The sequence below is a fragment of the Hyaena hyaena genome, unplaced genomic scaffold, assembly GCF_003009895.1.
Source record: "Hyaena hyaena isolate Hyena2069 unplaced genomic scaffold, ASM300989v1 scaffold_122, whole genome shotgun sequence".
Classification (NCBI taxonomy): Eukaryota; Metazoa; Chordata; class Mammalia; order Carnivora; family Hyaenidae; genus Hyaena; species Hyaena hyaena.
The window spans coordinates 397,318-413,169 of record NW_024080754.1 but is presented as its reverse complement, the minus strand read 5'-3'; the positions used below and the strand labels follow the sequence as shown (position 1 = coordinate 413,169).

General features: G+C 41.5%; 3 protein-coding genes across 4 annotated transcripts in view; 1 reads left to right on the top strand and 2 right to left on the bottom strand.

The window, feature by feature from the left end:
- Window positions 1-285, bottom strand: part of GABPA (GA binding protein transcription factor subunit alpha) — a 36,539-nt gene extending 36,254 nt beyond the window's left edge. The window contains exon 1 of the mRNA XM_039237274.1: window positions 198-285. The gene's annotated coding sequence lies outside the window, so the exon portion shown is untranslated. The remainder of the gene's footprint in view (window positions 1-197) is intronic.
- On the top strand, window positions 217-9,372 carry ATP5PF (ATP synthase peripheral stalk subunit F6). 2 transcript variants are annotated; one of them, XM_039237278.1, is made up of 4 exons: window positions 217-279; window positions 4,326-4,502; window positions 8,526-8,650; window positions 9,188-9,372. In XM_039237278.1, exons 2-4 carry the CDS (start codon window positions 4,339-4,341, stop codon window positions 9,223-9,225), a joined length of 327 nt encoding a protein of 108 aa, XP_039093209.1. In that variant the 5' UTR covers window positions 217-279; window positions 4,326-4,338; the 3' UTR covers window positions 9,226-9,372. The 2 variants fall into 2 exon arrangements, with proteins under 2 accessions (XP_039093209.1, XP_039093207.1); XM_039237276.1 differs by lacking the exon at window positions 217-279 and adding an exon at window positions 326-412.
- A 4,254-nt stretch (window positions 9,373-13,626) lies between these two features.
- The window catches only part of JAM2 (junctional adhesion molecule 2), a 61,494-nt gene continuing 59,268 nt past the window's right edge, over window positions 13,627-15,852 (bottom strand). Inside the window, exon 10 of the mRNA XM_039237287.1 lies at window positions 13,627-15,713. Within this exon, the coding sequence (XP_039093218.1) occupies window positions 15,681-15,713 (33 nt within the window). The 3' untranslated portion in view covers window positions 13,627-15,680. The remainder of the gene's footprint in view (window positions 15,714-15,852) is intronic.

Below are 15,852 nucleotides of genomic sequence, written 5' to 3'. Positions count from 1 at the left end.
ACTTTCCGGACATAATCCTACACCTCAATAACCCCAAAGAACAAGATGCTGACTTGGGTCCGGGAGGATTTAACTAGGGGAAAGGCCAAAGTGCGCATGCGTACACTACAAGGATTCCAGGAGGGAAAAAGACAGCAGGTCAAATTAGGCGAAGGAAAGATGGCGGAGGCTTCGCCAAGGGACCCGGAAGCACTTACCCTCCACTTCCTCCTCCTGTTTGGCTTCTGTCTCACCTAGAGCTGTCCGGTCGCAGACCGCCTCCGAGACGTTTCCTGTCCGGTGAGTGTCGACCGACCGAAACGGCGGCCCATAATGCATTGCGATGGCGGGTAGGCGGGTGGGGGTGGAGCCAGGGCCGGAAGTAGAACGGTGGCGGCAGCGGAGGCCGTGGCAGCTCGGGACAGAGTGCAAGGTGACTGGCAGCGTTGTTAGACTAGCTTGGCCTCTTGGGAGTCAGATTCTGGGTTTCTTCTTGGGGCCTGGGCTGCTTATTAGCCCTGCCCTTCAGGAGGATAGATCAGCCCTTTGTCATGGGCACTTTTACTGCCGGGTCCAGGGTCACTGCTGACCTCGGCGCCCTTAGGCTTTGAAGTTTGCGGTGGACTCGGTATTCAGGCGTGGTAATCCCTGCTTTGAGGGCAAACCGGGATGGTAGGGGAGGTAAGGAGGCCGGGAGCTTCTGGGCCCCGCTGGGGCAGCCCAAGGTCATTCCCACGGGACAGGTCTGCGGCCAGGCCTGCCCTACGGGGCGCGCGGGAGATTGTGCCGAACAGTTTAAAGCCGAATGTGCACCATAGGAGGGGAAGGGATGATAGTAATCTTAGAAGTTTGCATCCCACCTGAAGATACTGGAAGTGCTGAAACGTGGTTAAGGCAGCTTTGTTTTACACTCCGTTTTCCTGCGCAATCATACGTCTCAACCCCAAGAAACAAGACGCTGACTGGGGGAGAAGGGTTTCTTGAGTTAGGGGTGAGGCCAAAGTTCGCAGGCGAACAAAACAAGGTTTCCAGGAGGGGAAAAGAGTGGGTCGGGTTAGGCGGGTTGTGGATTGAGTTTAGGAGTTTGTACGGAATGGGCAGCGAAAGTACTCACCTCTGGCCGGTCAGTCATCGCTGTAAACTGGAGAACCGAGCACCTTCTACCGCAAGGCCTCTTCGCATGTGTACACTCTCTTGCTGTTGCCTTCCCCAGTCTTTCTCCGTCAAGTCCCGTTCACGGGTTCTCGGGGCACCCCATCGAACTTGAATAGAGAACTCGCCACACTTGGTATTTTACACCATTTGTGAAAGAGAAAGAACAAGTTTTGATGTGAGATTATGTATGCGTTTTTTCGACAAGTTGAATTTGAGGGTCCCGTAGAAGACCTGTTGAATGGGTAGGTTTAGAGTTGAGGGAAAAAAGACTACAATTAGAGATGTGATTTGGGAATCATTAATACTTAGATGATAGAGGGGTGCCTGGCTGGCTCACTTGGTGCACCGTGCCTCTCTTCATCTCCGGTGTGGGTTCAAGCCCCACACTGGCATAGAGCTTACGTAAATAAAATACTTAGATGATAGAAATTGAAAAGATGAAAACAGATTTTACCTAATGGGAATAACACGATTTTTGCAATCAGAGTTAGAGCAAATTAACTGTGGGGATATGGGCAGTGTAATAACCTTTCTTAGACATAGTTTTAGTATCTGTAAAGGATGGATAAAAACACTTTCCCTAACTGTTAATTAATAGTGTTGCCCTAAGGATTCAGGGAGAGAATGTATATGGAAGTACTTTGCGAAATATTTTTGGTTGAACCAGTGTTAGGTGACTTTCTTGCTGAGTGTTAAGCATGTTCTTAAGTTGCCATAAGGGAAAGTAACACCTTGAATTGAACGATTTTCTAAAAAATATATACTTTTTATTTTTTGATAGAGAACACATGCTCCTCCAGCGGGGAAGGGGCAGGGAGAGAGAATGCCAAGCAGGCTCAGCACTTATATCACAAACTTTGAAATCATGACCTGAGCTGAACAGTCAGATGCTCAACCGGCTGAGCCCCCCAGGCGCCCTGAGTTGCACAATTTTAAAATAGATGGGTATCCACTGGGAGTCTACTCTGTAACCTTGGGCCACATATTTAATCTCTAAGCCTCAATTTACGTGTATGTGAAATGGGAATGATAATACGTAGCACCGTAAGGTTATTTGTTGTTTGCTTTGAGTCTTCTTGAGATTTTTTCTCTGATGGGATATAAGGGGTGATGTATGGTGAATTCTTTAATTTCTCCAAATAGTTTGCTTTCAGGGCAGGTGAAGGATATTTTGTTGATTATGAGAGTTCTTTTGGTAGTTTTTATGTGGGATTCCAGGGCTTCTCGGCTTTTGCATTATTGACATTTTGGACCAGATAACTCTTTGTTGTGGAATGGCTATTATTATTTTTGTTCTCATTATTATAGGATGTTTAGCAACATCCCAGGCCTTTACCCAGTGGAGACCAGTAACACCCCAGTCAGGACCACCAGAAATGTGTTCAGACATTGCCAGTAATCTCCTGAGGTACTGGGAGATTGCCTTCCCTCCTCCAGAACTATGTGTTACTCTACGGTCTTCTAGCTTAGTGCTTCTCAAACTCTCAGTAGTAGAGGACCATTTTTTCCCCTAACCCTTGTGGCTAACTTTGAAAACTACAATGAAAGTTAGTTACTGTAAAAATTAGATGAAAGATCATACAGTGAAGACACATAAAATACAAACTGATTTTTTGTTATTCAACAAATATATATGACTCTATCAAATTGCTATAAAAGTTTCTAAATCCTTATTAACTATTTTTGTTACTATAGGCCAGTAACACAATTTGTATACTACTGCTGGTCCACAGTAGTGAGCACTCTGAGCACTTTAATAGAAGTTCATCATCAAGATGACAGTGATTATTGTTATTAATAGGTAATTTGGAAGGGTCATGGGAATCAGGTTAGCATGGCAGGTTTTCATTTTATCTTTTAAGATTCAGAAATTTTAGCAGGTTGTATTGAGGTGTGAATCTTGGATCCCCATTCCAACATAGGGTTTGGTAAACTAATAGACACCATTTTTCTCAATCTGAGTGAAATTTCTTGTAATTATTTATGACGTTCTTATCTATTCCTTCTCTTTTGGAATTCTTGTTTGCATTTATTGTAATTTGAGATTTTTCTGGCATTTGATCTTTCAAGGTACTAAATTAGGTCTCAACTGAAATCATCTTCTGTTTATCTGCTGAAATTCTTTAAAAAATTTTTTTTAATGTTTATTTATTTTTGAGAGAGACCGAGTTGAGCAGGGGAGGGGCAGAGAGACAGAGACAGAGTCTGAAGCAGACTCCAGGCTCTCAGCTGTCAGCACAGAGCCCAATGCGGGGCTCGAACCCATGAACCATGAGATCATGACCTGAGCAGAAATCAGACACTTGACTGACTGAGCCACCCAGGTGCTCCTATCTGCTGAAATGTTTTAGTTAGAAAATCATATATTTTAGTTTCAGGAGCTCTAAGGACTTGGAAATCTAGAAGTTCTTATCTTTCTTTCTTTTTACTTTTTAAAAAACGCTTATTTATTTATTTTTGAGAGCCTGATGTGGGGCTCAAACCCACGAACTGTGAGAGATCATGACCTGAGCCAAAATCAAGAGCCAGACTCTCAAACAACGCAGGCACCCCTTTCATTCTATGTTATTGATTAGGTTGTACCGTTTGATTTTTTTCTCTTTTATTGGTGGGCTGGTTCTTTTGGACTTAGATTTGGCTGTTATAGTATTCTTGAATGCCTGGAATCCTACAGTTGCAACAAGCAGAGCACTGTGCCCGGCTGTGGAGGCTGTATATTCCTGCTCAGCTCCCTTTTGGTCTTCTGAGGGGGGTCACGATAACCTGGCACATTAATTTGGGGGCCAGTGTTCTTTTCTGCCTGAGATGGGCAGTTATCTAACATTCTACCTTGACTATGCTTATTCTTGACCTGTGGTCCAAGACCAAGTTAATGGAGAAGAAACACCTCATCCCAGATTTTGTGCTTCCTTTCTGCACCTAACCCAGCACACAGGCCGGAGTTGTTTCTAACTGCCTGTAGGTCCCAGGGTCTTTTGTTTAAAAAGCAAAAAACTTGCAGTGGGGAGTGGAGAGGGGGAAGGGAGCCCTGGTCAGGTGACTGTTCTTAGCATTCAGTGAGTTCTGGTGTGGTTTATGATTGAGTTCTGTAACAATTAGTGGAATTAGATTCCCACTATATGATATACTTAGAGGTGTTTTACAATTATGTATATTTTAAAGTATGTTAATATCCTGGTGCTTGTTTTCAGTAACAGAATCACCATGATTCTCCAGAGGCTCTTCAGGTTCTCCTCTCTCATTCGGTCCGCCGTCTCAGTCCATCTGAGGAGGAACATCGGTGTTACAGCAGTGGCATTTAATAAGGAACTCGATCCTGTACAGAAACTCTTCGTGGATAAAATTAGAGAATACAAAACTAAGCGACAGTAAGTGGGTAGATCATCAACTGTAGTGTAAATATAAATATTCAAGACATATGTAAGTTGTGAGATGGGAAAAAAAAATTAGTAGGTTTGAAAGCGTCTAAGGCCTTCACTGAGCTGATCGCTGACAGAGGTTCATTAGGTGCTCCAAGGGAAGAAAAAGATCCTGATTCTATTTTTAAGGTCCCAGATTTTATCTTCTATGGGTTCCAAGGGAGAATTCCATTAAATCTATTGTCATTTTAGATATATCCTTATTATAATGTCACTTATTATAAACTATAGCCAATTCTTATAAGCACCTAGGTTCTTGGAAGTCATTTAGGAACTGTATTTGAGAAAATTGAGTCCCTTAGATATTAATTAGCCTAAGGTCATAAAACTAATTAGAGGAAAAACATATTATCAAAATATTTTAATTATTAATATAGTGCCCGCCCTTTGACATAATGATTGGGGGGGGCGGGATATATGAACACAGCATTTTTTCTTTAATGCTATTTCCATCGTTCTGTATTTCTGGGAATGTCAAAGGACAAAAGACGGAAATTGCATAAAGCAAGTCGGGATAAACACAATTACAGAACCCCACAGCTTTGGAGATGAATGATGACCTTAGCCATCATCAGATTCAACCACCAAATCTATGAAAAGTGATATACATCAGTTTGGTGTTCATTTTATTTAGTTCTGTACCATGTGCAAAGTACTGGGTTGTTAACTGTGGTGGGCCACAGAAAGAAGCCATTCTTTCTGCATTTCCATTATATTCTTGAAATCTGATAGGGGTGGAAAGCTCATAGGCATCTATAAGGTAATATGTAAGGAAAAATTGGTTAGGTGCTAATATAGTGACACGTTCAGTGTTTGGGGACTGCATAGGAAGGAATGTTCTTTTCTTGCTGGAGGCAGTATTTGAGATCTTTAAAAAAATTTTTTTAACACTTACTCATTTTTTGAGAGACAGAGACAGTATGAATGAGGGAAGGACAGAGAGAGAGAGAGAGAGAGAGGGAGATACAGAATCCAAAGCAGGCTCCAGTCTCCGAGCTGTCAGCACAGAGCCTGACACAGGGCTTGAACCCATGAATAGTGAGATCATGATCGGAGCCGAAGTCTGACACCCAACAGACCGGAGCCACCCAGGCACCCCCGAGATCTTTTATCCCTTTCGAGAATATGGACAGCTATGGATCATTCCTTCAGTTTAAAAAAAAGTGAGGAATTTACTCACATGATTTTATTGCTTCCAAGAGTTCTTAAACCCGAGAAAGGCTATCAGTACACATCTATACCTGTGGTTATGAACTGGTGTGAAGGTTGAACAGATAAGTGGGAGCGGGAGAAGCATACGTGTTAGGAGGAAAGAATGGTGTGAGCGAAAGCTTGAAAACTGGAATGACCGGGTCTGTTTGGGAAATTGTGTGATGCTGCTCCCCAGGACTGTAGAGTATATGAGGAGTGTGGGAGCAGTAAGGGTAAGAATGGGGTCAGAATGAGTGGATTATGAGAGGCCTCGACTAGAGGTGGGCAATTAAAGTATTATATGATAGGCATTCATGAGGAATTAAAGGTTTTGGAGCAGGATGGTAGGATGGAACAAGATTGCTCTGTATTAGGAAGATAATTTTAATCACAGAGTATTAGAACAATTGGAATGAGTGGAGAAGACAGACAGACATGATAGGAAAATTTAATAATCCAAGCATTGTTTGACGAGAACATTGTCTTTATAATAGTGGGCAGATAACAAGTGACAGTTGTGACATCGAGAGACTGAGAACTGGTTTTGGCTATCTGGTGGAGAGGCAGAGGAGAGGGGACAGTGAAAGAGCACTGGTACTTTGAGACTGGGCAACTAACAAAAAGGTTTTGTTTTTACCACAACTAAGGAGGGAGAGAGCAAAGGGATTAAAATGAAGACATTGTTAGGACATTCTCACAGCAATCTTAACAGATCTTATCCCCATGTTACATACTAGAAAAGCAAGGCTAAAAAGGAAGAATTTGTCTAAAATTACACTCTTCAGTAAGCAGGTGTGCAGGACCGGTTGGGGGATTTGAGTGTCTCCTGTCCAGAGGTATTGTGGCATCTTAGTATTGATGCTGCTTCCACTCCAACTGTCCTGAAAAGCTGTCCAATAAGAAGTCAATCCTGAGGCGTACTCTTTTCAAGTAAGCACTGCGCCCAAAATGGAGCTTGAACTCAGGACCCTCAAGAGTTGTATGCTATACCGTCTGAGCCAGCTAGGTGCCCCTGGGGTGTGCTTAATGTAAGGGGTCTGTAGTTCATTCATTTGTGCAAATTGTGTGGGAAAATGTTCTGCACACAGACTCTGGCCTGGAATGCAGCCCTGACACTTACTAGCACTTGGGCTGTGGGTAGGTTATTTAACTTCTGTACCTTATTTGTATGTAAAATGAGGATGATAATAACAGCACTTATTTCATAGGATGGTATAAAAATGAAGTGATGCAGTAAATTAGCGTAAGAATCCAGGTTAAAGATCTAAAGTATCTGGTTGAAGGCTCCACTGTCTATTCATTAGCCATTATCCACACGTGACTATTGAAATCTAATTCCAATTAAGTATAAATAAAAATTGAGTTCCTTAGTCACATTTCCAGTGCTCACTAGTCACATATGGCTATTAGCACAGACATAGAGAGCATGTCTATCATTACAGAAGGTTCTATTGCATGTGCTGATGTAGAAGATAATTGAGTCCATGACAGCACACATCATTAACAAGTTCTTAAATTAGAGCTGTCCGAGAAAAAAAAAAAATTAGAGCTGTCTCTGTATTTTTTGTGGAAATTCTCTAACATAAGGCCCTATACTTTTATCATAGGCATATGTAAAAATAATTATTACCCTTAATGGAGTTCTCACAAAGTTTTGTTTATTATATCATTCATGCTAGGCGGGCAGTAACATGACAATCACAGAATTTGTGCAAGGAATTAGTTACATCTAATTGGCCCCACTGCTGGTTTGTGATGCTATATTTATCTTCCCAAAGCACAACTCTAATTTTGTCATTTTTTGATTAGCACATAAAATACACAGCCCCAGCCTTAACAATTCAGGTCTCCCATGAATGGAGTCCTGCTGGCTTTTCCATCTAGATGGCTTATTCTCCACACACAGCCAGTTTTTTATTACCTCCACATCTTTGCTTTTTTAGTCTTAGAATGTCTGAATTAAAATCTGACCCAAATGCATCATTTGTCACAAGTGCCACTTTTGTAAAATGAAATTTTATCCAATTAGCTCAGCAAAAATGCTGTCTCCTCAACTCGAATAGATGTTTGATAAACCATGTCTTTGAAGCTTATCAATAACTCTCTTATAGCACAAATGTTTCTAAACATGGGATTTTCCCCCCTAAGTGGCAAAATCTCTGAGGGTAGGAAATATTTCCTTGTTAGGCCCATATTATAGAGACGTAAAGTTACTAAGATCTTTTAAAAACCATTTAGTGGTGGCTGATTTAAATCAGATCATAATAATAGCACTTACTGGCCACTATGTCACCTCACTGTGTGCCAGGCACTATGTTAAGTGGTACGTGTACATTATGTCTGTAATTCGTGTCACACCACCATTATGTAGGACCTTGTGGAAACTAATGTTTAGCGTGCTTTGTGCCTTGCTTCAGTTTATGTAGTTTCAATAAACTGTAGAGCTGACATTGAAACGGAAGTAGTCATTGACTCCAGGAACCCACAGACTTAGCCATTATATCTTACTGCAGCTTAGACCTCAAGAGATTATGACTTAATAAACATTCCTGATACACAAACCTTAGTGTTAGAAGTTTGTTTGAAATTGCTTCATTTATGTGAAGCCTCATCATAATAAAAGTTTGAATTGAAATTCAAGCGGAAATGCGTTTTTTCAGCAACTATATTTTCCCTATATGAAGACTTTTAAAAGGTCTATTGAAACTTAATGGTAAAAGGTAACTTTTTTTTTTGTAAACTAGTGCATAAGATGAGTTTTTACTTACTTACACCCCACAGGGCATCTGGAGGACCGGTTGATACTGGCCCCGAGTACCAGCAAGATCTGGAGAGGGAGCTCTTTAAGCTGAAGCAAATGTATGGAAAAGCGGACATGAATACTTTCCCTAACTTCACATTTGAAGGTAAGTGTCTTCAACCATGGATTCATTCTTGTGGGAGATCTGTTTTAAGTTGAGAATATTATTAGGACAGCAACATTTGCAGAAGCTCTGGTATAAACGTTTGCCATTGGTATAGGAAATTACAGAAGAGGTTAAATGGTGGAGATTTGATATCAAACTCCCTAATCTCAAATCCTGACCATGTCACCTGTGAGCTGTGTGGTCCTGGACAGTTACCTGGTGACTGTTTCCCACCTGACATTTGGGGACAATCTGATATCTTTCTTGTGATCGTTGTAATTAAATGACAGAGACATGAAGCCAGTTAATAGAGAGCCTGGCTTATAGTTAAGTGCTTATTAATAAATCATTACCGATTGTAATATTTCCATGTAGGTGTTTAAAAACATGTTAGATACCATCTAGGTGTTAAAAAACCATAGATACTCACTTTAAAAAAAAAAATCAAAATATTGACGGGTTAAAGATGGAAGCCTTCTAGGTAATGCATTTTATTGCAGTATAGCTAAGCTTGGACCTTTTTGTTCCTTTTCTCAGATCCCAAATTTGAAGTCATCGAAAAACCCCAGTCCTGAAGAAATCATGTAAAATGTATTTGGTAATTTGTCCTAGATTAGTTGTACAGCTGGTCGGAAGTATTGGGATAAACATACATTTCTCAGCTGTCAAATGTTCTTTTAATTCTGATTCCAAATAAATTATTTGATGATGTTGGGCGTACACTTCCTTGAGTGTTGAAGTCTGTGTTTCGGCATTGTTTTTAAGTCTGCCCAGGTGGCTGTAATGAAGCAAGTGGACATCTTGGATCAATTGGCTACAATTTGCCCATGACCTGCCAGGTCCTTCTCGGGGTGCAGGCCTCTCCTTTCACTAGTGGAGCCTTGCCCCCTGAGGGGAGCTGCCCTGACCTAAGGAATGTTTGCTGCAGAGAGATGTTACCATTCCCAGAGTATGAAGAAATGGCTTGTAAACCTTTTATCATAGTTTTTCCAGGAAATTTAAGTGAAGTTTGAAAACACACAGGAACATTCATTGTGTTTTAACTTCCATCTCCTCAAACGTTAAAATCTTCTCAAATGTTAAATGCTTTTATCCCAATAGCCAGGTCCCTCTTTCCTTGCAGTTTATGATCTTAGATCTATTACTGTGCTACACAGATTGAGGAAGGAAAGCTGGGAATGGGATGGAGGTTCTACAAAGGAGCCTCCTTTGAAAGATTAAGCTGTGTGGTTGTTGTTTTGCCCAAGCGATGGAAGACCCAGCAAATGAGCACCAGATAGGTGGCGTAACAGGGACATCAAAATTTCCATTACTGTCGCTGGCTCTTTAGAAAATTACTTTTTTTTTTTTTTTTAAGGAAACCAGCTATGCCTTTTCATATCAGACAATCAGACTTGCATCAAAATGGATTTTAATAAACCTTTAAAGGTTTTTTGGGGTTTTTTTTTGGGGGGTTGGTACCAATTTTAAATAGTTTTACTTAAGACATTGTATTTTCCACTTAAAAACACAGTGCTTATAAAGTGCAATTTTTTTTTCTTTCCTTGGGCACATAGTCCATATGACCGGTTTCTTTACTATGGCAACCTGACTTTAAAACAGCCGTGGAATTTGCTGCAAATTTGGGTCCCTCAGATGTTGTGTGTGGAACAAGGCTAGGCCCAGACAAGGTGGGCCACGGACTGTGAAATCATGACCTGAGCTGAAGTCGGACGCTTAACTGACTGAGCCACCCAGGCGCCCCTGTTTTTGTTTTTTAAATATGATATAAAACAGCCTTCTTTATGAGGTTAGCTCACTCAAAAAGAGGAATAGACTTTTACTGTGGGTGCCAGTCTAGTCGGAGTGAAACCTGCTTAGGACTACCTTTTCCAACAGACATGCAGACATTTCTGAGCGATACAGGTGTGAGTAAACTAGGAAGGTGTGTGGAATTGGCACTCGGGAAGGTAAAGTATTAGAAAAGCCCCAGTTTCTTCAAATACTGCTAAGCAGTGACCTACTTGTACGTAAATAACTGCAGCCGGGGAAGCAATTCGATGTTTGATTATGGCATTATTTAAGGGCAACTGAGGAAGCCGCACTGCTCAGGTCCTTCTCTAACCTCCCCTGAAACAGCTGCGCCCCCCTGTGGCAGGTGAGCTGCCTGGGCGCTGCGGGGCGACGGCCAGGCTGGAGAGCTGCCTGCTCCTTTTTAGCACCTGCTTCATCTCCCTTTCTTTTTTCCTCACTCCGCGGCTCAGCTTAGTTGTATTTTACCTTTTAGAATTTCACACCTACTTTCTCATACACTTTTTTAAAAAAAATGTTTGTTTCGAGAGAGGAGAGCATGAGCAGGAAATGGGCAGAAAGAGAAGGGAGAGAATCCCAAGCAAGCTCTGCACTGTCAGCACAGAGCCCGACGTGGGGCTCGATCTCATAAACTGTGGGATGGTCATGACCTGAGCCGAAATCAAGAGTTAGATGCTCAACCAACTGAGCCACCCAGACGCCCCTCATATTTTTAAAAATCTGTCATGCAAACTATCTGAAGTTCACGTGAACATCCCGATCTCTTCATTCATTATGTAAACGTAAGGATTCTGGCTGCAAAGGACACTGCATTAAGCACCCAACTCCCATGCCCAACATCATAGGGTATTTATTGCTAACTTTTGACCAGGGAAGTGCTTTTTCCCAGCGGAGTGCTACAGTGTGCTTTGAGTCATAGATGTTAAAGGCCTCATCTTCCTCAGGGCCCCTTCCTCTTCCTGGTGAGGCTGCCCCAACCCTGCAAACCCCAGCCTTTATCTGTCACTTCAGTCTGCCAGTGCACTCCCTATCCCGTACTTACCATCTTAGATGTTTGTTACACATGACTTCAGCCTTCTAGGTTTTAGTGTTGAAAATAGCTTTCTCCCATGCCTGGTGCTACAGGTTGCACTGTGTTCTCCCAAGATTCATTTGTGGAAATCCTAACCCCCAGAGCCTCACGATGTGATTGGATTTGGAGATAGGACTTTTAGAGGAGATTAAGTTAAAGTTAGGCCCTTAGGGTAGGCCTGAGTCCACTCTGACTAGTATCCTTATCAAAAGAGGGAATTTGAGTTGAAGAAAGGGATGTACTTCTTATCTAGTGTTACCTTTTTTTTTTTTTTAAGTTTATTTATTTTGAGAGAGAGTGAGTGTGAACAGGGGAGGGGCAGTGAGAGGGAGAGGGAATCCCAAGTAGTTCTCATGCTCTTCAGCATGGAGCCTGACATAGGGCTCAAACCCATGAACTGTGAGATCATGACCTGAGCAGAAACCAAGAGTCAGACACTTAAACAACTGAGCCACCCAGGTGCCTCTTTAGTGTTACCTTTAATAATAACCAAAGAAGACTTCTGTTCCAGGCAATTTTTACTTACTTGAATCTATTTAATGTAGGATTTTTTTGTTTTTGACTGTTAACTAGTTCTCTGCTGCTGCCCTTGGTGTAGCAGAGCCTATAAATCTAGCTCTCTCTGGTTAGGGGCTGCATGTATAAATTCTTGGGGGCCTCTGTTGGCTAGGAGGTCTTCCTGTTGTACAGATTACCTAAGTGGGAGGTCTGTTTCAACTCCACCCTTCCAAACTCCCCTCTGTTCCCCATCCCAGTGGGACAGTTTTTTTTTTTTTTAATGTTTTATTTATCTCAGAGAGAGAGAGAGAGACAACATAAGCAGGAGAGGGTCAGGGAGAGAAGGAGATACAGAATCGGAAGCAGGCTCCAGGCTCTGAGCTGGCTGTCAGCACAGAGCCCAATGCGGGGCTCGAACCCACAAACCGTGTGATCATGACCTGAGCCAAAGTCGGACGCTTAACCGACTGAGCCACCCAGGCACCCCACCCCCACCCCCCCAGTGGGACAGCCTTATTTCAGATGTTTGACCTCACTCAGACACTGGTAAGAAGGCTGAATCAATACTTTTGATGACCCTACTTGACTGGAAAATTTATACATCCTTGCCCTAAGAACATGGAGAAAGTCCTTCACCATTTCTCCTGCTGTCTTCCTTGATATCTTTTGCCACCTCTTTCACCCTGCTCAAATAGCTGTTTCCTTTTTGTCAGGCACTTACAATTTGAGGTTTGCAAAATTTGGGGATAGGCAAGACAGAAAAATGTTAGAAGCTGTGAGACTGGGGAGGGGTGAACTAGCCCCAGGTTACTAAGAGTGAAGGGAAGGTGTGGCGTGAGAGAAGTAAGAATTTAAAAGAAAGTATGTTGGGGGCAAGAGAAAAAAACATCTTGTGTGAAGCATCCTGGACCAGATGGACTTGGGTCGGTTAGACCCTGAGCCCTCACGTCCCTTTGTGAACTTGGTGGACTGACTCTGAGTCTGTTTCCTTGTCTGCAAAGGACCACATGACCCGCTTTATAATACTCTTGAGATGAATGAGATTGCATATACCCTCATGTCCATCCACCCCACCCGACATGTGTAAAATGTTTAATAGTTCTGACTTTTTATTTGCAGGGTATTTTTTTTCCCAGTATTTGGGAGGTTGGCAGGCACCCAAATGAAAGATGAGATTCTAATCTTAAGCAGCTAAAGAGCTAACCTTGTAGCTACAGATGGTAATAGGGCGTAGTTTCCCCGGGTTTTATTGAACAATAGGTGGATGGCTTTTCCCTTGCACCGGTTAAATGGGCCTAAAAAGTTGAACAAGTTCAGCTATTTTTATTAACATAGACTTTAATCAAACAAAACCACTCATGAGATGAAGGAAATTCTTTGCAAAGTTATACGAAAAAACAATCAATTGTTCCAGATTTAGTTAGGTTAAACCCCTAACTAAAAATAAATTAGATCTAGTTACAATAGCAACAACAATTAAAACAAAGCAAAACTTGCTATTAGAGATTTTAGAGCCCTCATCCCTACACAACACAATTTCACTGCAGGAACATAAAATGCTCTATGAATGTTAATGTCGAAGTCCCTCAAAAGCAAATGGAAACACACATCCAGATATAGGTGGGTATACTTTTAATAAATGGAAAATGAGTGCTCAACATTATGTCCTTTGTGTGGGAGCAAGCATTCTGTACACAATGACTTTTACTTAGCTACATACAATATATTAAGATAATGTATAATACATATTTGACTCAATGAGAGTGTTGTACGTTAACACTTTATAAGATGAATCTTCTAGCCAAACGGCTCAGCAACTTTCATCTGTTAGTAAAGCTAAGGCACTATATATTTTCCCTCACAATCTGAATCCGTGTCCTTTAAACTGAAGAACTTGATCTTGGGTGATGGTAGTTATGCCCGAGGAGCCGTCTCTGAGACTCACACACACTCTTGGGCCTGTGGCAATGCAACACGAAAGCATTCCTCATACCAAAGCAAATCAAAGCATGGGTAACATTTAGCTTAATTTTCTTTTGCAAAAGCTTACAGATAGGTGTTTTTCTCTGATTCACCACCAGGAGTTGGGAAACTATGCACGTGGGCCAAATCCTATCTGTGCCTGCTGTTTTTGTAAATAAAGTTTTGTTGGAACACAAACATGCCATTTCTTATTGTCTACGGCTGCTTTTGTGCTACAAAGGCAGAGTTGTGTGGTGTGGTTGTAACAGGCACCATAAAACCAGTGTGGCTTAAAATACTATCTGGCCCTTTATAGGAAATATTGGGAGGAGTCTGGTGAGAAGCATCCAATGCCACAGACAAGTGGGGGGCAAGGCACAGTCTGACAACGGGCATCGGAACAGTGACCTGCTGTGGTATCCAGGTACACGCTAGTGCTTAAGCCATTTGTTTGCCCAATGAACCCTGGGATTTGCTTTGTCTATTGAGGAAGAAAAATGGATTCCTTTAAAAGCAGCTTACCCATGTTCAAAGTTGTCAAAGTTTGTGAATCAGCTTTTCATCCAGATTTGCCTAGATATTTTATTTTCAATAGTAACCGAAAAATCACAATAAGTTACAGATGATTATTCCTTTTAACACAGCCTAATTACTCTTATGATTACATCGATCATTGGAATTTTCCCTTTGTAACACGAGCTTGGACACCTTTATGATTAATCTGTGGAGAAACCAGATGACTGGACCGATTTTTCACTCCATTTGCCAGACAACCCCTTCTCCTCTCTATATCCCTGGCTCTTCAGTAAGCAGGACTGGCCAGCAAGGGACTTAGTCCAGCCCAGAATTTCACTGCATGATTATCAGAGACAAGTCTGAAGTCCCCATCATGCAGAGAAAGGTACCCACAAGGTTGTGTGTGGGGTCCAGTGGCGAGGTCTGATGTCAAGATCACTGATCCTCTTCAAAGGGGTCTTAGGAGAAGGAAATAGCAACAAGCAACTCAAGCAAAGTAAGACATTTCGGCTTGTGTTTGACGCTCAGTTCTATTTAATGAAGAAATCAATGACACACACCAGGTGAGTGAGCTCTGATCATTAGGTATTTTTCTTCACGTTGTTTTTGGTTCTCAGAAATAAAACTAAATACCAAGTGCAAATCCCTGGGAATAAGACCCACTCCTGCTACCTCCCTTCTGTGAATAGATTAGTGATAAATGAGCAGTGGAATAAAAATTGTATTAGGGGAGAAAAGAGGATTCTGGTAGAAATAAGACCAGAGGTTCCTTCTGCATCTGTCGCGATTTCCTGAACCTTCTAAATCAGACTCTTGCACAGAGGGTGGACGCCATTTATATTTTCACGCTCTGTGGACTAATTTCACAATCAGTATCATGTATCTTAGTCACTTTTTCTAGAAGTTAGGGCATTTAACATTTCATATACCCCAGAATACTACACAGTATTGTGATTCTTTTAACTTTGTCCAGACACAAGAAACCAGACTGTACTTTATTTAGGTGCTGACAGAACTATTGGTTTAAAATGACAATTTCAAGTAATTTAACGATCATAAAAATTAGAATGAAATACCAATTGAATCTCCTCATGTACCTCCTTGCAAAAGTAAGACAAAGCTGAGTTTTAAATCTGAATAGCATATGTAACAACAACTGTGGTTTTGATGTATCTCAAAGGTGGAATTCATTTAAATTATAAAAGATTTTGTATGCTTGAAATCCTAGGAAAAGAAAGAAACAAGTTTAATGTATTCACTCATTTAAAGAAATAAATACTTTTTATGAGTATAAAGCTACATGCACTGTGAGAATCTTATAGGTACAAACCAGCAACTCTGTTTTACGGGGAATTAAGTAAAT